This window comes from Sus scrofa, chromosome 16 (assembly GCF_054392235.1).
Source record: "Sus scrofa isolate SSC_HxYL_T2T_F1_AM1 chromosome 16, Sscrofa_HxYL_maternal_Yorkshire_Landrace_v2.0, whole genome shotgun sequence".
Classification (NCBI taxonomy): Eukaryota; Metazoa; Chordata; class Mammalia; order Artiodactyla; family Suidae; genus Sus; species Sus scrofa.
This window is the reverse complement of record NC_139398.1, coordinates 54,890,496-54,912,286: the sequence shown is the minus strand read 5'-3', so window position 1 is coordinate 54,912,286 and position 21,791 is coordinate 54,890,496. Positions and strand designations below refer to the sequence as shown.

The 21,791-nt window shown below is 38.0% G+C and overlaps 2 protein-coding genes across 9 annotated transcripts in view; one reads left to right on the top strand and one right to left on the bottom strand.

Moving 5' to 3' along the window:
• Positions 1 to 21,791, top strand: part of SREK1IP1 (SREK1 interacting protein 1) — a 469,058-nt gene that overhangs the window by 370,834 nt on the left and 76,433 nt on the right. The window lies entirely within an intron of this gene.
• Positions 17,208 to 21,791, bottom strand: part of RNF180 (ring finger protein 180) — a 265,831-nt gene continuing 261,247 nt past the window's right edge. For all 6 annotated transcript variants that reach the window (XR_014831443.1, XR_014831441.1, XR_014831442.1 and 3 more), the window contains one exon: positions 17,208 to 18,215. Coding sequence is in view for 3 of the 6 variants with exons in the window: in XM_013984810.3 (XP_013840264.1) it covers positions 18,016 to 18,215 (200 nt within the window). In the remaining 3 variants the exon portion in view is untranslated. The remainder of the gene's footprint in view (positions 18,216 to 21,791) is intronic.

Below are 21,791 nucleotides of genomic sequence, written 5' to 3'. Positions count from 1 at the left end.
GAGAACTCTGTGATAGATACTCTTGTGGCCTATCCTAGACTTTAGATTTGCCAGCCTCTGCTATCACATGAACCAGTTACTTTTAATGAATATTTTAATAGATTTATGGTTCTGTTTCTCCAGAGAAGTCTTGTGTAATATAGGAAGATAGCCACCTTTTACCTGCAGAACCTGGAATGCCTCCTGCTCTCCATGTGGTAGTTGCCTGCAAAGCACTCCTGACACTCCTCAGGACCTACTATCCAACATTCCTTTTTGTTTCCAGATCTAACTCTAGACAAGTTGCAGCAGCTCCTGAGATGCTAGTTGTAACTCAGTGAGTCACATAAAGAAGTGTGATACACACCAAAAACTGAATTATTTTCATTTTATATAGAAAGAAACCTAGAGGGTGTGTATGAGAATGGATATGAATTGATAAATGCTCACTAACCAGAGACTCTGGATTCAATGTTTTATTTGAAGCTGTTAGGAAAGTCTCTAATCTCTGGTTAGTGAGCCTGTATCAATAAACTCAGTATGGTTCCACATGATAATCCTTCCCCCTTGATCACATGCCCTTGATATCCATTACTCAGTTCATGATGGGTAAATCAGATATCGTATAACCTAGTAGGTCATGGCCAAATATTCAGTCTCCACTAGGTCTCATAGCAGGCAAGCTGTTTCTCAAAAGGAGAATAGTTATCCACAGAGAATGGTGTGGCTCTGCCAGAAAATCAGAAGGGTCTGTGATGTGATTTACTTATTGAAGCTTGCCAAAATCTTCAAACAGCAACCCCATCTACCTCTGACTATTCAAGGAGCAATGGGTGACTGGATCATACAGCCCAAATGAATGGCAGCAGGAATATGTTGAAGGGCAATCTCTTGTTCTGGTCCCACTCAGTACAAGCAGATTATTTTTTTCTAATTTACAATTATAGTTGATTTACAATGTTATGTCAATTTCTGCTGTACAGCAAAGTGACCCAGTTACATTCTTTTTCTCACATTATCCTCCATCATGTTCCATCACAAGCAATTAGATAGAGTTCCCTGTAATATACAGCAGAATCTCATGGCGTATCCACTACAGATGCAATAGTTTGCATCTATTAACCCCAAACTCCCAGTCCATCCTACTCCCTCCCCTAACTGCTTGGCAACCACAAGTCATTCTTCTATGTCCATGAGTTCTTTTCTTTTTGGAGATAGGTTCATGTGTGCTATATGTTAGATTCCAGATATAAGTGATATCACATGGTATTTGTTATTCTTTTTCTGACTTACTTCACTTAGTATAAGTATCTCAAGTTCCGTCCATGTTGCTGCAAATGGCATTACTTTTCTTTTTTTATGGCCATGATCTGTTTCTATTTCTTTCTTTTTTTAAATAGAATCATCTGTTCCATATTTTATTTTTTATTAAAAAATTTTATTTTTATTATAACTGGTTTACATTGTTCTGTCAATTTATAGTAGTACAGCAGATGACCCAGTCACACATACATATACATATACATTCTTTTTTCTCACATTATCATGCTCCATCTTAAGTGTCTAGATATAGTTCCCAGTGCTATACAGCAGCATTTCATTGCTTATCCATTCCAAAGGCAATAGTTTGCATCTATTAACCCCAGATTCCCAGTTCATCCCAGTCCTTCCCCCTCTCCCTTGGCAACCACAAGTCTGTTCTCCATGTCCATGATTTTCTTTTCTATGGAAAGGTTCATTTGTGCCATATATTAGATTCCATATATAAGTGATGTCATATGGTATCTGGTTTACTTCATATAGTATGAGAATCTCTAGTTCCATCCATGTTGCTGCAAATGGCATTACTTTGTATTTTTTATGGCTGAGTAGTATTCCACTATGTATATGTACCACATCTTCTTAATCCATTCATCTGTCCATAGACATTTAGGTTGTTTCTTTATCTTGACTATTGTGAATATGCTGCAATGAACATAGGGGTGCATGTATTTTTTCTTTTGTCTTTTTTTTTTGTTGTTGTTGTTCTTATTGTTGCTATTTCTTGGGCCGCTCCCGCGGCATATGGAGGTTCCCAGGCTAGGGGTTGAATCGGAGCTGTAGCCACCGGCCTACGCCAGAGCCACAGCAACGCGGGATCGGAGCCGCGTCTGCAACCTACACCACAGCTCACGGCAACGCCGGATCGTTAACCCACTGAGCAAGGGCAGGGATCGAACCCGCAACCTCATGGTTCCTAGTCGGATTCGTTAACCACTGCGCCACGACGGGAACTCCGCATGTATTTTTTCAATGAAAATTTTGTCTGGATATATGCCCAGCAGTGGGATTGCTGGGTCATATGGTAGTTCATTATTCAGTTTGCTGAGGTACCTCCTTCCTACTTTCCATAGCAGTTGTACAAATTTACATTCCCACCAACAGTGATGGAGGGTTCCTTTCTCCATACTCTATCCAGCATTTGTTATTTGTAGATATACTAATGACTACCAATCTCATGGTATGAAGTAGTACCTTATTGCAGTTTTGATTTGTATTTCGCTAATAATTAGTGATGTTGAACATTGTTTCATGTTGCCTCTTGGCCATCTGTGTGTCTTCTTTGGAGAAATGTCTATTCAGGTCTTCTGCCATTTTTCAGTTGAGTTATTTGTTTTTTTGCTACTGAGTTTTTGTTTTTTTGTTTTTGTTTTTTTTTTTTGTCTTTTTGCCATTTTTTGGGCCGCTCCCGTGGCATATGGAGGTTCCCAGACTAGGGGTCGAATTGGAGCTGTAGCCACTGGCCTACACCAGAGCCACAATTTACTTTCACAAGGACTGAACCCGCAATCTCATGGTTCCTAGTCGGATTCGTTAACCACTGCGCCACAACAGGAACTCCATGGGTTCTTATAAATTTTTGGATTGTTTGTTCTAGTTTTGTTAAAAATGTCATGGGTAATTTGATAGGGATCACGTTGAATCGGTAGATTGCTTTGGATAGGATGGCCATTTTTATGATATTAATTCTTCCAATGCAGGAGCATGGAATATCTTTCCATTTCTTTGAATCCTGTTTAATTTCCTTGATTATTGGTTTTTTTTTTTTTTTTTGTCTTTTTTAGGGCTGCACCAATGGCATATGGAGGTTCCCAGGCTAGAGGTTGAATCGGAGCTGCAACTGCTGGCCTATGCCACAGCCACAGCAACGCCAGAGCCGAGCTGCATCTGCAACCTACACCATGGTTCATGGCAATGCTGGATCCTTAATCCACTGAGTAAGGCCAGGGTTCGAGCCCACAACCTCATGGTTCCTAGTCAGATTCATTTCTGCTGTGCCACAATGGGAACTTCCCTTAATTAATGTCTTATAGTTCTCAGAACATAAACTTTCACCTCCTTGGTCAGGTTTATTCTTAGCTTTAGTTTAATTTTTTGGGGTGCTCTATTGAAAAGTATTGTATTTTTATATTCCTTTTCTAATACTTCATTGTTAGTATACAGAAATGCAACCAATTTCTGAATGTTAATCTAGTATTCTGCTACTTTGTTGAATTCATTGATCAGTTTGAGTAGTTTTCATGTGGAGATGTTAGGGTTTTCTATATATAATATCATGTCATCTGAAGAGAGTGACAGTTTTACCCTTTCCATTCCAATTTGGATACATTTTACTTCTTTTGTTTGTCTGACTGCTGTGGCTAGGACTTCCAATACTATGTTGAATAAAAGTGGTGAGAGTGGGTACCCTTGTCTTGTTCCAGAATTTAGTGAGAAGGCTTTCAGGTTTTCTGCATTGAGTATTATATTAGCTGTGGTTTTTGTCATAAATGGCTTTAATTATGTGGAAGTATGTTCCTTTTATACCCACTTTGGTAAGAGTTTTTATCATAAATGGATGTTGGACTTTGTCAAATGCTTTTTCTGCATCTATTGAGATGATTATGTGGTTTTTGGCTTTTCTTTTGTTAATGTGGTATATGACATTGATTGATTTGCATATGGATGGAATTTGGGATTAATCTTACTGGTGTGGTGAAAAATCTTTTTTTATGTGTTGTTGGATTCAGTTGGCTAACATTTTGTTGAGAATTTACCATCCCTATTCATCATAGATATTGGCCTATAATTTTCTCTTTTGGTAGTATCTTTGTCTGGTTTTGGTTTTAAGGTGATGGTAGCTTCACAGAATGTCTTTGGGATTATTCCTTCTACATCATTTTGGAAAAGTTTAGGAAGGATACATATAAGTTCTTCTTTGTATGTTTGGTAGAATTCACCTGTGAAGCCATGTGGTCCTAGACTTTTGTTTGTCGGGAGTGTTTTTATTACATATTCAATTTCACTTTTAATGATAGGTCTGTTCAATTGATCTATTTCTTCTTGATTCAGTTTTGTGGGCTGTATGTCTCTAGAAAGTTGTCCATTTCTTCTAGGTTGTCAAATTTGTCATATAATTGTTAATAGAATTCTGTTATTTTTATTTCTGCAGTATCCATTGAGATTTCTACTTTTCATTCTTTTTAAAAAATTTTTCATCATTTTTATTATCATTGATTTACAATGTTCTGTCAATTTGTGATGTATAGTAAACTTACCCAATTATACATATATATATATATATATATATACACATATATAAAATCTTCTTCTCATATTATCCTCCATCATGTTTTTTTTTTTTAATAATTTTTTTATTTTCCCACTGTACAGCAAGGGGGTCAGGTTATCTTTACATGTATACATTACAATTACATTTTTTCCCCCACCCTTTCTTCTGTTGCAACATGAGTATCTAGACAAAGTTCTCAATGCTATTCAGCAGGATCTCCTTGTAAATCTATTCTAAGTTGTGTCTGATAAGCCCAAGCTCCCGATCCCTCCCACTCCCTCCCCCTCCCATCAGGCAGCCACAAGTCTCTTCTCCAAGTCCATGATTTTCTTTTCTGAGGAGATGTTCATTTGTGCTGGATATTAGATTCCAGTTATAAGTGATATCATATGGTATTTGTCTTTGTCTTTCTGGCTCATTTCACTCAGTATAAGATTCTCTAGTTCCCTCCATGTTGCTGCAAATGGCATTATGTCATTCTTTTTTTGTGGCTGAGTAATATTCCATTGTGTATATATACCACCTCTTCCGAATCCAATCCTCTGTCGATGGACATTTAGGTTGTTTCCATGTCCTGGCTATGCTGAATAGGGCTGCAATGAACATGCGGGTGCACGTGTCTCTTAAGTAGAGTTTTCTCCGGATAGATGCCCAAGAGTGGGATTGCGGGGTCATATGGAAGTTCTATGTATAGATTTCTAAGGTATCTCCAAACTGTTCTCCATAGTGGCTGTACCAGTTTACATTCCCACCAACAGGGCAGGAGGGTTCCCTTTTCTCCACACCCCCTCCAGCACTTGTTATTTGTGGATTTATTAGTGATGGCCATTCTGACTGGTGTGAGGTGATATCTCATGGTAGTTTTGATTTGCATTTCTCTTATAATCAGTGATGTTGAATATTTTTTCATGTGTTTGTTGGCCATCTGTATATCTTCTTTGGAGAAATGTCTCTTCAGGGCTTTTGCCCATTTTTCCACTGATTGATTGGTTTTTTTGCTGTTGGGTTATATAAGTTGTTTATATATTCTAGAGATTAAGCCCTTGTCAGTTGCATCATTTGAAACTATTTTCTCCCATTCTGTAAGTTGTCTTTTTGTTTTCTTTTGGGTTTCCTTTGCTGTGCAAAAGCTTGTCAGTTTGATTGGGTCCCATGGGTTTATTTTTGCTCTTATTTCTATTGCTTTGGGAGACTGACCTGAGAAGATATTCATGAGGTTGATGTCAGAGAGTGTTTTGCCTATGTTTTCTTCTAGGAGTTTGATGGTGTCCTGTCGTATATTTAAGTCTTTCAGCCATTCTGAGTTTATTTTTGTGCATGGTGTGAGGGTGTGTTCTAGTTTCATTGCTTTGCATGCAGCTGTCCAGGTTTCCCAGCAATGCTTGCTGAATAGACTTTCTTTTTCCCATTTGATGTTCTTGCCTCCCTTGTCAAAGATTACTTGACCATAGGTGTCAGGGTTTATTTCTGGATTCTCTATTCTGTTCCATTGGTCTGTCTGTCTGTTTTGATACCAGCACCACACTGTTTTGATGACTGTGGCTTTGTAGTATTTCTTGAAGTCTGGGAGAGTTATGCCTCCTGCTTGGTTTTTGTTTCTCAGGATTGCTATGGCGATTCTGGGTCTTTTGTTGTTCCATATAAATGTTTGGATTGTTTGTTCTAGTTCTGTGAAAAATGTCGTGGGTAATTTGATAGGGATTGCATTGAATCTGTAGATTGCTTTGGGTAGTATGGCCGTTGTTACAATATTGATTTCTCAGTCCATGAACATGGAATATCTTTCCATTTCTTTACCTCGTCTCTAATTTATTTGATTAAAGTTTTATAGTTCTCAACATATAAGTCCTTTACCTCCTTGGTTAGGTGTATTCTGAGGTATTTGATTTTGTGAGGTGCAATTTTAAAAGGTATTGTATTTTTGTATTCCTTTTCTAGTATTTCATTGCTGGTATACAGAAATGTGACTGACTTCTGAATGTTAATCTTAGGGTTAGGGTTAGCCTGCTACTTTGCTGAATTTGTTAATCGGTTCAAGTAGTTTTTGGGTTGAGTCCTTAGGGTTTTCTAGGTATAGTATCATGTCTTCTGCAAACAGTGACAGTTTTTATCTCTTCTCTTCCTATACGGATGCCTTTTATTTCTTTTGCTTGTCTAATTGCTGTGGCTAGGACTTCCAAAACTATGTTGAAGAGCAGTGGTGAGAGTGGGCATCCCTGTCTTGTTCCAGATTTGAGTGAGAAGGCTTTCAGTTTTTCCCCATTGAGGATTATATTTGCTGTGGGTTTATCATAAATGGCTTTGATTATATTCAGGAATGTTCCCTCTATACCTACTTTGGCGAGGGTCTTGATCATGAATGGATGCTGGACTTTGTCGAATGCTTTTTCTGCGTCTATTGAGATGATCATATGATTTTTGACTTTTTTTTTTTAATGTGGTGTATGATGCTGATTGATTTGCGTATGTTGAACCATCCTTGTGAACCTGGGATGAACCTAACCTGGTCATGGTGTATAATTTTTTTGGTATGTTGTTGGATTTGGTTGGCTAAGATTTTTTTGAGAATTTTTGCATCTATATTCATCAATGATATTGGCCGATAGTTTTCTTTTTTGTTGGTATCTCTGTCTGGTTTTGGAATGAGGGTGATGGCATCATAGAATGTCTTTGGGAGTATTCCTTCTTCTTCAACCTTTTGAAAGAGTTTAAGGAGGATGGGCACCAATTCCTCTTTATATGTTTGATAGAATTCACCTGTGAAACCATCTGGTCCTGGACTTTTATTTGTAGGGAGTGTTTTTATGACCTCTTCAATTTCATTTCTAGTGATGGGTCTGTTCAGTTGGTCTGTTTCTTCTTGATTCAGTTTTGGCAGGCTGTAAGATTCTAGAAAATTGTCCATTTCTTCCAGATTGTCAAACTTGTTGCCGTATAGTTGTTCATAGTGGTCTCTTATGGTTTTTTTGTATTTCTGCTGTATCCGTTGTGATTTCTCCTTTTTCATTTATAATTTTGGTTATTTGGGTTCTTTCTCTCCTCTTTTTAGTGAGTCTGGCCAGTGGCTTGTCAATTTTGTTCACCTTTTCAAAGAACCAGCTCTTGGTTTTATTAATTTTCTCTATTGTTTTTTGAGTCTCTATTTTATTGATTTCTTCTTTGATCTTTATAATTTCCTTTCTTCTGCTGACTTTAGGACTTTTTTGTTCTTCTTTTTCTAAATCATTTAGGTGGAGGGTTAAGTTGTCAATTTGGGATCTTTCTTCTTTTTTGAGAAAGGCCTGTATTGCTATAAATTTCCCTCTGAGCACTGCTTTTGCAGCGTCCCATACATTTTGAGAAATTGTGTCTTCATTATCATTTGTTTCAAGGTATTTTTTAATTTCCTTCTTGATTTCCTCATTGACCCATTGGTTTTTTAGTAGCATGTTGTTTAGTCTCCATGTAGTAGGTTTTTTCTCTGTGCTTTTCCCATGGTTGATTTCTAATTTCATGGCATTGTGGTCAGAGAAGATACTTGAGATAATTTCTATGCTCCTAAATTTGTTGAGATTAGCTTTGTGTCCCAATATGTGGTCAATTCTTGAGAATGTTTGATGTGCATTTGAGAAGAATGTGTATTCTGATTTTTTTGGATGTAGTGTCCTGCAGATATCAATTAAGTCTAACTTTTCTATTGTTTCCTTTAGGATCTCTGTTGCTTTATTGGTTTTCTGTCTAGAGGATCTGTCCATTGATGTGAGGGGGGTATTAAGGTCTCCTACTATGATTGTATTCTCATCAATATCTCCCTTTATGTCTGTTAATATTTGATGTATGTATCTGGGTGCTCCTATATTTGGGGCATTTATGTTGACAATAGTAACATCCTCTCCTTGGATGGATCCCTTAATCATTAAGTAGTGTCCTTCTTTGTCTTTCTTTATGTCTTTTGTTTTAAAGTCTATTTTGTCTGATATTAGCGTTGCGACTCCTGCTTTTCTGTCATGTCTATTGGCGTGAAGTCTGCTGGATAGACTATTCTAGGTTGCATATTTTTTCCTTTTAGCACTTTAAATATCTCTTGCCATTCCCTCCTGGCCTGTAGTGTTTCTGTAGAGAAATCAGCTGATAATCTTATGTGGGTTCCCTTGTAGGTAACATTCTGTTTTTCTCTTGTTGCCTTTAGGATCCTCTCTTTATCACTATCTTTTGTCATTTTTATTATGATGTGTCTTGTTGTGGGTCTATTTGGGTTCAGTTTGTTTGGGGCCCTCTGTGCTTCTTGTATCTTGAACCCAGTATCCTTTAGATTTGGGAAGTTTCCATCGATAATTTCTTCAAATATATTTTCCATTCCTTTATCTTTTTCTACTCCTTCTGGAATTCCTAGTATGCGTAGATTGGCCTGCTTTATATTATCCCATAGGTCTCTTATATTGCTTTCCAGTTTTTTGATTTGGTTTTCTGTCTGCTGACTGGATTGGGTGATTTCCATTATTCTATCTTCCATATCACTGATTCGTTCTTCTGCATTATTCATTCTGGTTTTTACTGCCCTTAGTTCAGTTTGCATCTCTGCAAATGAATGTTCTAGTTTTTCTTGGCTCCTCCTTATATTTTCTAGTTCCTCTCTGAGGGTATCTGCATTACTGTTCATATCTTCTCTTAATTCCTTCAGTATTTTCACTATTTCTCTTTTGAACTCCAGGTCTGTCAGACTGCCGAGATCTGTTTCATTGTTGACTGTTTTAGGTGAGTTCTCCTGTTGGTTTGACTGGGGGTGGTTTCTCAGCTTCTTCATCTTGCTTTTTGTTTTCTTTCTCCTGAGGGAGTTGTACTCTCCGTGACCGGGCAGTGTTTGCCTTGTCACTGCCGTGGAATATTTCCTGAGGGCTGGCGTTGTTGGTCAATCTTTTTTGAGGCAGTGTGGCTTTTCTGGAGTGTTGATGGGGCTAACAGGGTCTCTTTGAAGCAAAGGAGGACTTCCTGAGGGCAGACAGGACTGGGAGGTCCACACCACGATGGTAGCAGATTTCATTTGGTCATGCAGAGCTTGCTCTGGTGTTTTTAGGCTGTGGGGTTCTTGCAGGGGATTGGCGGTGTTGGGCAGCTGTTTCTCAGGAGTGCAGCACCCCCTGGGGCTGGAGCAGCTATCTGGGTCACTGAGAACCTAAGAGGCTCTTCCCTAGGGCAGCCCAACTCAGAAGGACGGCCTGAGAATGTAGGCAGATCTTTTCACAGTGTGGCCAAGCTTGTTGCAGCTTTTCTGGGCTGCAGGGGCTCCTCCAGGGGGCTGGTGGTGCTGAGCAGCTATTCCGCAGGAGTGGGGCACCCCCTGAGGGCTTTTGTGGCTAGCAGGGCTGCTGAAAATCCAAGAGGCTCCTCCCCAGGGCAGCCCGACTCAGAAAGACCGTCTGAGATCTTTTTCTGACTCGGCCAGGCTTGTTGCAGCTTTTCTGGGCTGCAGGAGGTCCTGCCTGGAGCTGGCAGTCCTATGCAGCTGATCCACTAGGTCTTGGCACCCCCTGGGGGCTTGGGCGGGTAGCAGGTCCACTGAAAACCCAAGAGGCTCCTCCCTGGGGCAGCCTGACTCAGAAAAACCATCCGAGAATTAGGCAGATCTATTCACGGCCTGGCTAGGCTTGTTTTAGCTTTTCTGGGCTGCAGGCCTTTTCTCGGGTGCTGGTGGTGTTTGGTGCTGCTCTGCGGAAGTGTAGCCCCTCCAAAGGGCAAGCAGGCCTGTGCAGGGACAGCCCCTGTGGTGGTAGGCTTCAGGCAATTGTTGAGGCCAGCCCTCCTGGATGGCAGGCAGCCCCAGGTCCGGCGAGAGCGTAGGGGGTGGTGGGGGTGGGGGGAGGGGATGCACTGGGAAGCACAGCTTTCTGCTAGCTAGCGGGCCTGTAAGCTTGCTCTGGCATGGGGGTATTCTATGGGGACCCACCCCTTCTTCTCTCCCCTCCCCAGCACGGGTGCAGACCAGGCTCTTCTCCCAGGTTCCTTCTGATGTGGCTTTCCACTTCCCCGCCCCTAGAGTATTGCTCCCTTCCTCTGCGACAGCTTTGTTTTCTAGTCTCCCAGGCAGTCTCTGCCCCATCAAACTTGACAGACTGGTTTCTAGACCTCCCAAGCAGTCTCTGCTCCGCCCCGCCCCCCCAGCCCGTTCTCAGGGACTATCCTCTGGAGCCGAGGTCTCATTGCCCAGCCCCCACCCAGGCGTCTCAATTTTTGGTGACTGTGCCATAGTTCAGATGGTCCGTTCGGTTCTTGATCGGCTTTTTAGTACTCCAACTTACTGCTACACTCTTCTCTGCATCTGGAGATTCCTCCGGTTCGTTTGATCTTTCCCCCAAGTAGGTGACTTTCCAGGGTGCGGGATCTCTTTCTCCTCCTCAGTTCCCTTTCGGGAATGCCCGTCCTGCTCGGATTCACCTTCTCTCACTCTCCTCTTTTCTCCTGTTCTGCCCAGTAATGTCACGAACTTCTTGCCGTTATTGGAGTTTAGGTTCCTCTGCCAGTGATTGGTTGCTGTTCTGTGCAAGTAATTTATTCTGTAGATGTGCTTTTTTTGTTGTGTTTGTGGGAGAGGACGAGCGTGTCCCCCTACTCCTCCGCCATCTTGTTCTCCCCCTCCATCATGTTCTATCACAATTGATTAGCTATAGTTCCCTGTGTTATATAGTAGCATCTCATTGCTTATCCATTCAAAATGCTATAATTTGCATCTACTAACCACAAACTCCCTTTTTATTTCTCATTTTGTTTGAGTTCTTTCTCTCTTCTTGGTGAGTCTGGCCAGAGGTTTATCAATTTTGTTTAGTCATTCAAACAATCAGCTCTTGGTTTTACTGATTTTTTTCTATTGTTTTTAGAATCTATTTTATTTCCTCTCTGATTTTTATGTTTTCCTAACTTCTGCTGAATTTAGGTTTTGTCTGTTCTTTTTCTAATTCTAAGTTGTTGATTTGGGATTTTTCTTCTTTTTTGTGGAAGGCCTGTATTGCTGTGAACTTCCCACTAAGAACTGCTTTTGAAGCATCCCATGGATTTGGAATGGTTGTGTTTTAATTATCTCCAGCTAATTTTTAATTTCCCTTTGATTTCCTTGTTGATCCATTGGTTTTTTAGTAGCATGTTGTTTGGTATCCATGCAGTGTTTTTCCTTTTCCTTTGGTTGATTTCTAGTTTCATGCCACTGTGGTTAGAGAAGATACTGAAATAATTTCTGTACTCTTATATTAGGTGAGTTTAGTTTTGTGCCCCAGTATGTGGTCAATCCTTGAGAATGTTCAATGTGTACTTGAAAAGAATGTATATTCTGATGTTTTGGGATGTAATGTCCTGAAAATATCAAGGAAGTCTAACTTTTCTATTGTGTCCTTTAGGATCTCTGTTGCCTTATTGATTTTCTTTCTAGAGGATCTGTCCATTGATGTGAATGGGGTGTTAAAGTCTCCTATTAATGTATTCCCATCCATTTCTCCATTTATGTCTGTTAGTATTTGTTGTCAGGTATCTGGGTGCTCCTATATTAGGGGCATACACATTGATGAGTGTAATATCCTCTTCTTGAATGGATCCTTTTATCATTAAATGGTGTCCTTCTTTGTCTTTATTTATGGCCTTCATTTTAAAGTCTATTTTGTCTGATATGAATATTGCAGCTCTTATTTTCCATTCACATGAACTATCTTTTTCCATCCCCTCACTTTCAATTTATATGTGTCCTTTGCCCTAAGGTGAGTCTCTTATAGGCAGCATAATGTAGGCTCTTTTTTTAAAAAATGCAGTTGGCCACTCTATGTCTTTTGAAGGACCATTCAGTCCATTGACATTTAAGGTAATTATTGATAAATATGTATTCATTGCCATTTTCAGCCTTGTTTTCCAGTTGATTCTATGTTTCTCCTTTGTTCCTTTTTCTCTTTGATTGGATGAGCTCCTTCTATTTTATGCTTGTGTCTTTTTAATTTTTTTGAATGTATTTGGTTTTGATTTGTGGTTGCCTTATTTTTCAAGTATGTTAACCCCTTCCTATATCTACATGCTTTAGCCTGATAGTCATATAGGCTCAAACACATGCTAAAAAATAAAAGTCTAGATTTTCTTACTTTTCTTCCCCACATTTTGTGATTTTGATGTTCTTTTTTTAACATATTCTTGTTTAACTTTTGCTTTTCCTTGTGTTTAGCATTACTTTTACAATAGGTTTTCTGTTTTTTACTTTTAGATCTATATACTGGCTTAAGTGATTCTTTTCAAGTATTATTTCCTCCAGCCTATTTCTTCTCACTTCTATTTTATTTAGAGGAGCCCTTTCATTATTTTCTTTAGAATGGATTTAGTATTGCTGTACTCTTTTAGTTTTTCTTTGTTGGAGAGAATCTTTATTTCTCCTTCTATTTTAAATGATATTTTTGCTGGGTAGAGTATTCTAGGCTGCAAAGTTTTCCCTTTTAGAACTTTGAATATATCTTGCCACTCTCATCTGGCCTGTAGTGTTTCTGTAGAGAAATCAGTTGATAGACTTAGGGGGTTGCCTTTTAATTAACTCTTTATTTTTCTTTTGCTGCATGTAGAAACTTTCTTTTAACTCTGTCCATTTTTATTATAATATGTATTGGTGTGGGCCTGTTTAGGGCCCTCTGTTCTTCCTGATCTTAATATGTTTCCTTTAGATTTGGAAAGTTTTCAGCCATAATTTCTTCAAATACATTTTTAATCTCCTTTCCTTTTTCTTCTCCTTCTGGAATTCCTATTATGCATAGATTGGCCTGCTTTATATTATCCCATATATCTCTTATACTGCTTTCATGCTTTTTCATTTGGTTTTCTGTCTGCTGTCCTGATTGGGTGATTTCCATTATTCTATATTCCAAATCACTAATTCCTTCATCTGCATTATTCATTCTGCTCTTCAATGCCTTTAACTCAGCTTGCATCTCTGCAAATGAATTTTCTAATTTTTCTTGATTCCTCACAGTTTTATTTCCTTTCTAAAGCAGTCTGCATTACTGTTCATATCCACTCAATTCCTTCATATTAGCTTTTAATTCCTTCAGTATTTTCACTATATCCCTTTTGAACTCAGTGTCTGTTAGACTGTATAGAGGTCTGTTTTATTGTTTGTTCCTTTAGTGGAATTCTATATTCTTTAACTGGGAATGGTTCCTGAACTACTTCATTCTGCTTATGTTTTTCTTGTGCTGTGATTTTAGGGAAAGCAACTACTGTAGTCTTGGAGGGCTATTCATTCATAGTGTGCTCCTTGGTATTTTGTATGGGCTTACTATTTATTTTTGGCATGAGGGCTGCTTTAGATTTGGATGTTTGCTGTCTATTTCCTCAGCATGTACAGGCTGTTATCCCCACGATAGGGTGCTACATGTGCTTCCAGAGAGATGGAGGCAATGGGCAGGGCTAGTAGGCAGTGCCTGGTTTCTGGGTCCCTGACAGTGGTAAGGACCCGTGGGAAAGTAGCGTAGGGACTCCTAGTCGCAGGGCCCTGGGAAGCGGCAGTAGCCCTCAGGTAGGTGTAGGCAGCTTCTGGAGCGTTTGGCAACTGCAGCACCAGAGCATGTGTATTCCCAGGGGAGTGAGAGCAACAATGGGCGGTGCTTGGTTTTAGTGCCCTCTGATGCTGACCTCTGAGTTTACTGGGTCCACAGGTTGTGCCTCTTCACAGACCTCTATTGTTGGCAGGCCACATCCACTTCTGGAGTCTGAGATGACTGTGGTGGCTTGCCCCTGTTGCCTGTTACTATACACAAGGTGTCCCATCATGCTTAGCTTAAACAAGAGGTGCCCGTTGCCCATGAAAGAGGTGACTTGCTGCCTGTAGCCCTGCCCTCTGTGTGTCTGTGCATATATAGAAAAAAATATTCCCATGGTCGTCTGCCCCCAGTCCTCTTGCCCAGTCCAACAATGGTGCCTTGCTTCTCCCATGGGCTCAGATCTACTGGGTTCCCTCAGCTGTGGAGCTCCACTCCCTAGTTCTTGGTACACCTCTCCCTAGGCCCCTCAGGCTGCCTCCACATAGCCAACCCTAGTATTTTCCCTGGATCTGACCTCTGGAGCCCAAATCTCAGTAGCTAGCCCCTGTCCAAGCATCTCAGGCTGTGGTATCTTGGGAGGTGGTACTAATGGTCTGTGTGGCTTTCTCACTGCTTTGCCCTCCTCAGTCCAGTTGCTGTGCTTTTCTCTGAGCCTTGAGGTATGTCCATCTCGGATGATCTCCCTGTCAGTTAGGTGGATTCCCAGGGTGTGGGTTCATTTCTTTTATCATAGCTCCCTTTCAGGAGTGCTAGTCCTTTCCTGATTCCTTTTCTCTTTTTTTACCCATTTTTTTTCTACCCAGTTATGTGGAGGGTTTATTGACCTTTTTGGAGGCTTAAGGTCTTCTGCCAGTGTTCAATAGATGTTCTGTGTGAATCATTCTACATGTAGATGATTTATTTTGATGTGTTTGTGGAGAAGTTGAGGGCCATATATTATTCCTCCACCACCTTGATCCTGCCTCCTAGTCAGGTTTTTAACCCTCTGAGCCATAATAGGAATTCCAATGAAAAGTTCCTCACAGCTCTATCAGGACAATCCAGGAAGATTTTTGAGTCATTTGGTAAATGGGTCAGAGGAGGACACTCAAATAAGGCATATGTTATCTCCAGAATTTAAAGAGAAACCATGAATGTCTTTCCTTTTTCAGTGATAGGAAGGTCAGATGCAATACCTTATCCTTCTCCTTGGAAGGGATAACTTGATATGGTACAGATCAATGGACTCCTAGAAATTTCGCTGAGAAAAGATGCCTCTAAATTTTTGTTACTGTTAGAAAAGTAAATTATCAGTTACTCTTTTTAGGTTTTCTGGAAAGATTATAGCTTCAAGAACTAGGTTTTTCCAGATTTGACTACTGGCTCTATCACTCAATAGCTGTGTGACTTTAGAATTTCTCTCCAGACTATGCTTTTGTTTTATTTTTTATTTTTTTTTCTCCTTTTAGGGCTGTACCTGCAGCATATGGAAGTTCCCAGGCTAAGGGTGGAATTGGAGCTGTAGCTGTGGCTTATACAACAACCACAGCAATGTGGGATCCAAGGTGTTTCTACCACCTACACTGCAGCTTGTAGCAATCCTGGATTCTTAACCCACTAGAGAGGCCAGGGATCAAACCTGCATCCTCATGGATACTAGCTGGGTTCTTTACCTGAGGAGCCATACCAAGAACTTCTGTGCTTTCTTTTTTAAAGGGTATTATATTTATTTAAGGGTTTTATATATGTTTGTGTTTAGTTTATAGATGCAGATCTATATAAATCGATATGTATTACTACCCCAATATATGGCATCACCTATGTTTCTTGGAGAAATCTGCATCTAAAATAATATTTATTTTACTTAATGTATAATTGTCATATTTTAAGTAATTTAGGAATGAATGCATATTTACTAGAGCTTGTAAGCGAGGGAAATAGCTGCATTTTATTTTAAAGTTCTTAAAAATATTTCTCCCCATATGTGGTCTGTTAATATTTCCTGACACATATTTTAAGAAGGCAGTATTTTCCTTTATACCATGTTATCTTTACTTTGAGCAATAAATCTGTGGTTAGAAATAATCATTGTATTTCTGTAATTTAATACTGAGCTTTGACAACAGTGCTATTTCATCAATAGTGATATGTCACTAAACTGCAAGCATGATTTATTTAATTATATATGAACTAAAATTAATCTCTGCGTTTCTAAATTTTATTTAGTCTTCGCCTTTCTGGACTGGATGATATCTAATGTACACTATTTTCTTTCACAGATAGAATTTTAAACACATTAAGAGCAGAATCAGAATAGAAATCTCTATCATTTGTCCATATTTGCCAGAACATCACATACTGTCAGTTAAATGTTTATATTCAAAGATAGTCCATATTAATTAGAACAAATTTGGACTTTTCATAGACTGAATTGTTAAAGCCTGTTCAATCCCAATCTTTTTTGGATGGTGGTAGTATTTTTTATGCCATGAGAGGTTCACTTATGTAAAAATATGCCTAACGCGTTATCAGTTACATGACATCATAGGGTAGGAAAGTTGAATTCGTGGTAAATAATAAAACTTTTTGTTTTAGGTTACACAAAGACCACCTGAGGGAATGAAAGACGCTTACTTCCCTGTGCATTAGTTTTCTCAATGTTAAATGTGGAATATTCAGCCAATTTTTTTTTTTTAACTGGGATAATGCATATCTCTTTTTTTTTTTTAAATTTGAGGGGTAACTAATTCCAAGGATTACTGTAATAATAAAAATAAATATCACATCTTCCTTCTATAAATCCATAACCCTATTTCCAACAATTCTTTTTTTTTTTTGCCATTTCTTGGGCCGCTCCCACAGCATATGGAGGTTCCCAGGCTAGGGGTCTAATCGGAGCTGTAGCTGCGGCCTATACCAGAGCCACAGCAACGCAGGATCCAAGCCGCGTCTGCAACCTACACCACATCTCATGGCAATGCTGGATTGTTAACCCACTGAGCAAGGGCAGAGACCGAACCTGCAACCTCATGGTTCCTAGTCGGATTCGTTAACCACTGTGCCACAACGGGAACTCCTCCAACAATTCTTTATTCTGGATGTTAAATTAGTTAATAACAATGAAAAAATTTTAAAGCCATTCTTTATTGCACATTTACAATATATTTGACAACCTCCAAGTTAAAAGAATCACTAAATTAGTTACATTTTGGACATGCATTGCTCTTTTAGGCTACTGAAAGTCAGTAAATTTTTTATTTCTTTTGGTGAATGATCCTGCAATTCGAAAAGTTTTATATTTTTCTAAGTGTCTTGTGGTGGGAATTAGTCTTAGTTTTGTTTTGTTCTTTTTTGCATTTACTATTTTATTCTTGCGATAGTTTAAACTGCTGCACTAATGCTGTTATTAGATCTGTAAAAAGAAAAAAAAAAAGGACATCCACTTTCTTGGTCATAGAATAATTGGAAACAAAAGCTGAATATACCCTGCTAGATTAGATCCCAGAGAATATAGTTTATCTTTAATGTATACAATTTGCCTGAGAATAAATGGTAATTGATTTAATATTTGATCATTAAAGACATTATCTACTTAGATTATCATTTCATTTTTAAGTAGAGGGAAAACTTCAGTCTTTACAAAGATAACTGTAAAAGTGACATTTTAAGTTTGAACCACAAACACTAAACTAAGAACTATGAAATTAATAGTGCCTTGTTGCTAATTGCTAAATAGATTAGCTCTCAAATAAAGTTGAGTTTGTTACATGAAAAACATTCATAAATAAGTTCATTATCCTCAGATTTTCTATAAACACCAACAATTTATATAATGCAACAATATAAAAACTGCAAAGCACATTTTAAAAATGTTTAAGTAATTGTTTTCTACATCCCTTATGATTGTTCAATGGTAGTAAGGTATGAAAATTCCTAAAATGGAAAGAAAAAGTAGCAAAGAAAGCAGAAAACAATGAATCCAATAACCCAGTTCACTGAATAAATATAGATGATCACCATATCCATGTCAAACCACCATCCACGGCTATCATCCTCAAAGTGCAGATAATCCATCCTGTGGGCACCATGTGGAAACTGCCGCCTTGTAACTGGAGCTGCATGTCTGTGGAAACCTAGAAGACAGATGAACATACTATATAAAGCTTGTAAAATTCGGCTAGGTGCTCAGAAAGGTACTTACATATGAAGAGTTACCATGGTCAGAGCATAGCTTGAATTCACTAAGTGGTATACTGTATTCCTGACATTTTTTTTTTTTTAATGATGAGTAACTATGAAGTCTTTTTCAGTTAAGGGTTTTAAGAGGGACATTAAAATTAGCAATGAACTTGGAATCCGGAATCAGGAGACTATCCTTTTCAAAAATTGAAGTATAGTTGATTTACAATATTATTTTTAGGTATAAAACATAGTGATGCAGGATTTTTGTGGACTACACTCCATTTAAAGTTACTATAGGAGTTCCTTCTACGGCACAATGGGATCAGCGGTGTCTGCAGTGCCACAATCCATTCAGGTGTGATTACTGGCCCAGCACAGAGGGTTAAAGGATCTGGTGTGGCTGCAGTGTAAGATCACAACTGTGGCTCAGATCTGATTCCTGGCCTGGGAATTCCATATGCCATGGGGTGGATAGAAATGAAAAAAAAAACAAAAACAAAAACAAAAGCTACTGTAAAATATTGGCTATATTCCCTGTGCTATATAATATATACTTATAGCTTAGTTTATAAATAATAGTTTGTATCTCTTAATTGCCTGCCTCTACTTGTCCCCTTTTCCCTTGGTTTTCCCACTGGTAGCCACAAGTTTGTTTTTTATATATGTGAGTTTCTATTATATTTATTCATTTTATTTTTTAGATTCCACATATAAGTGATAACATACAGTATTTGTATGACTTCACTAAGCATAGTATCTTCCAGGACCATCCATGTTTTCTAAGTTGCAAAATTTCACTCTTTTTTATGGCCGAGTAATAGTCCAGTGTGTATTTGTGTGTTTGTATGTGTGTACTGCATCTTCTTTATCCATTCATCTCTTGAACACTTGTGTTGCTTTCATATCTTAGCTATCATAAATAAAACTTCTATGAACATTAGGGTGCATGTATTTTTTTGTGGTAGTTTTTTTTCTCTTTTATTTTTTTGCTTTTTAGAACTGCACCTGTGGCATGCAGAAGTTCCCAGGCTGGGAGTCAAACTGGAGCTACACCACAGCCACAGCAACACCATATCTCAGCCATGTCTGCGACCTATACTGCAGCTCACGGCAACACTGGATCCTTAATCCACTGTGTATGCCCGGGGATTGAACCTGTGTCCTCATTGATACTAGTTGGGTTTGTTACCAGTGAGCCACAATGACAACTCCCAATAGTTCTAGTTTTAGTTTTTTGAGGAATGTTCACACTGTTTTCCATAGTGGCTGCACCAATTTGCATTCCTACCAAATTCCCTTTTCTCCAAATCCTCAACATTTGTTATTTGTGATCTTTTTGACTATAGCCATTCTAACAGGTATGAGGTGATATATCATCGTGGTTTTAATTTGCATTTCTTTGATGATTAGCAGTGTTAAGTATCTTACCACATGCTTGTTGCCCATCTGTATGTCTTCTTTGGAAAAATGTCTATTTGGGTCTTCTGCCCATTTTAAAAATGGGTTTTTTTTTTTTGATATTGAGTTGTATGAGCTGTTTATAAATTTTAGATATGAACTATTTATCAGGCATATTATTTGCAAATATTTTAGGAAACTAATCCTGTTTTGCTACTTAATTGGGGTAAATTATTTGACAACTTTTTGGTCTCAGATTTCTCATCTATATTATCTGATCACGTTAAAAAACTGAGAGGTTCAGGGAGTTCCCATTGTGGCTCAGTGGTAAGGAACCCAACTAGTATCCATGAAGATATGGGTTTGATCCCTGGGCTCGCTCATTGGGTTAAAGATCCAGCGTTGCCACAAGCTATGATGTAGGTTGCAGATGTGGCTCAGATCCCACATTGCTGTGGCTGTGGCACAGGCCAGCAGCTGTAGCTCCGATTTGACCCCTAGGCTGGGAACTTCCATATGCCTTCGGTGCAGCCCTAAAAAGCAAAAACAAAGAAAAAACGTGACATTAAAATGTAGATTATTTTCCTATGAGAGCATTTTCTAAATTTAAACTTAGTTGATATTTTTGCAACTACTCTCACAATTACTGTTTGTTACTTCTAACAACTAACTTAACTTTCTATATTATACCTTGAGAGTTTCATTGAGTTAACTTGTGGAAAATTCTATAAGAAAATGTCTATCATTATGTTTTGGAATTGAATAAACTGGAAAAAGTGATATTCTTTTGAAAAAATTATGGTTTAATTTTTATAAGCTTCAAAGCATGGAACTATTTAAGGAGAGTACATAAAGGTAAATCTTGAAAGTAAGCAATAGTCCATCTATGACTAAATGAATAGGAGATTTCTGAGAAATATTACATCTCATTGTGAAATGTTATTTTTATTTTGTGATATTTACATGCTAATTATTTACAACTTGAGTATAAACTTGCCCAATGGCAACCTGTTTTTGTCACCTGGCCAATACTGAATTTTAATTTTAGAGAGCTTTGAAATTACATTATTAAAGATGAATAACCTGGTTATTAACTTTTGTTTTGTACTTATCTACTGCTTATTTATGTATTTCTTTGCTTATTAGTGTTAATAAGTGGTGACAATACAATAAACTGAGCAGAAAAGACATAATTCTGAAGTTTGCTACTAACTTTGGTAATAAAGGTTCTGTAAGGCTCAAGCCTGAAGCAGATTCTGGTTCATCCATTTTACTAATTCATTATTTAAGAATAATGAAATTAATGTTAAATATTATGCTCTAGATCAGACTGCTTATTTTGATGAAAAGGTTGCAATCACCTGAGTATTACTATGGTTATTTAGTCAATTTTCTTTGAACAAGATCAATACTAAATTGTTGTTTATGTATATTTTATTTTCTATTTCAAAATAGAAACTGTGTGTATTTATAGTATAATGATTTGAAATATACAGTGAAATGATTACTACAGTAAATACATTACATATGCATCTCCTCACATAATTATCTTTTTTGATGTTGTGAGCATACGTCCTTTCTACTTTCTTAGCAAGTGTCCAGTATCTTTTATCAGATGCATAGTTTGCATATATTTTCTTTAAATCCATAGGTCACCTTTTCATCTTGTTGATCTGTTTCCTTTGCTTTGCAGAAGCATTTTAGTGATAGTAGTCCCGCATCTTTATTTTTGTTTTTGTTGCCTGAGTTTTTGTGGTCATACCCATAAAATGATTGCCAAGGCTGATGTCAAGAGGCTTACATGTATTCTTGCACAGCTTTACAGTTTCAGAGCTTACATTTAACTTTTTTTTTATAGTAAATCTTTTTGTTGTTTGATAAGGTATTTTTTTTTTTTTACTTGCAAAGCATGAGGTATTGATTCCATTTTTTATTTTTTACTTTTTTAAGTGTTTTATAATTGGCTTCTTTTTAAAAAATTATAGTTGATTTATGATGTTGTGCCAATTTCTGCTGTACAGCAAAGTTGACTCAGTAATACATTTGTAATATACATTCTTTTTAAAATTTATTTTCCATCATGGTTTATCCCATGAGATTGGATATAGTTCCCTGGGCTATACAGTTTC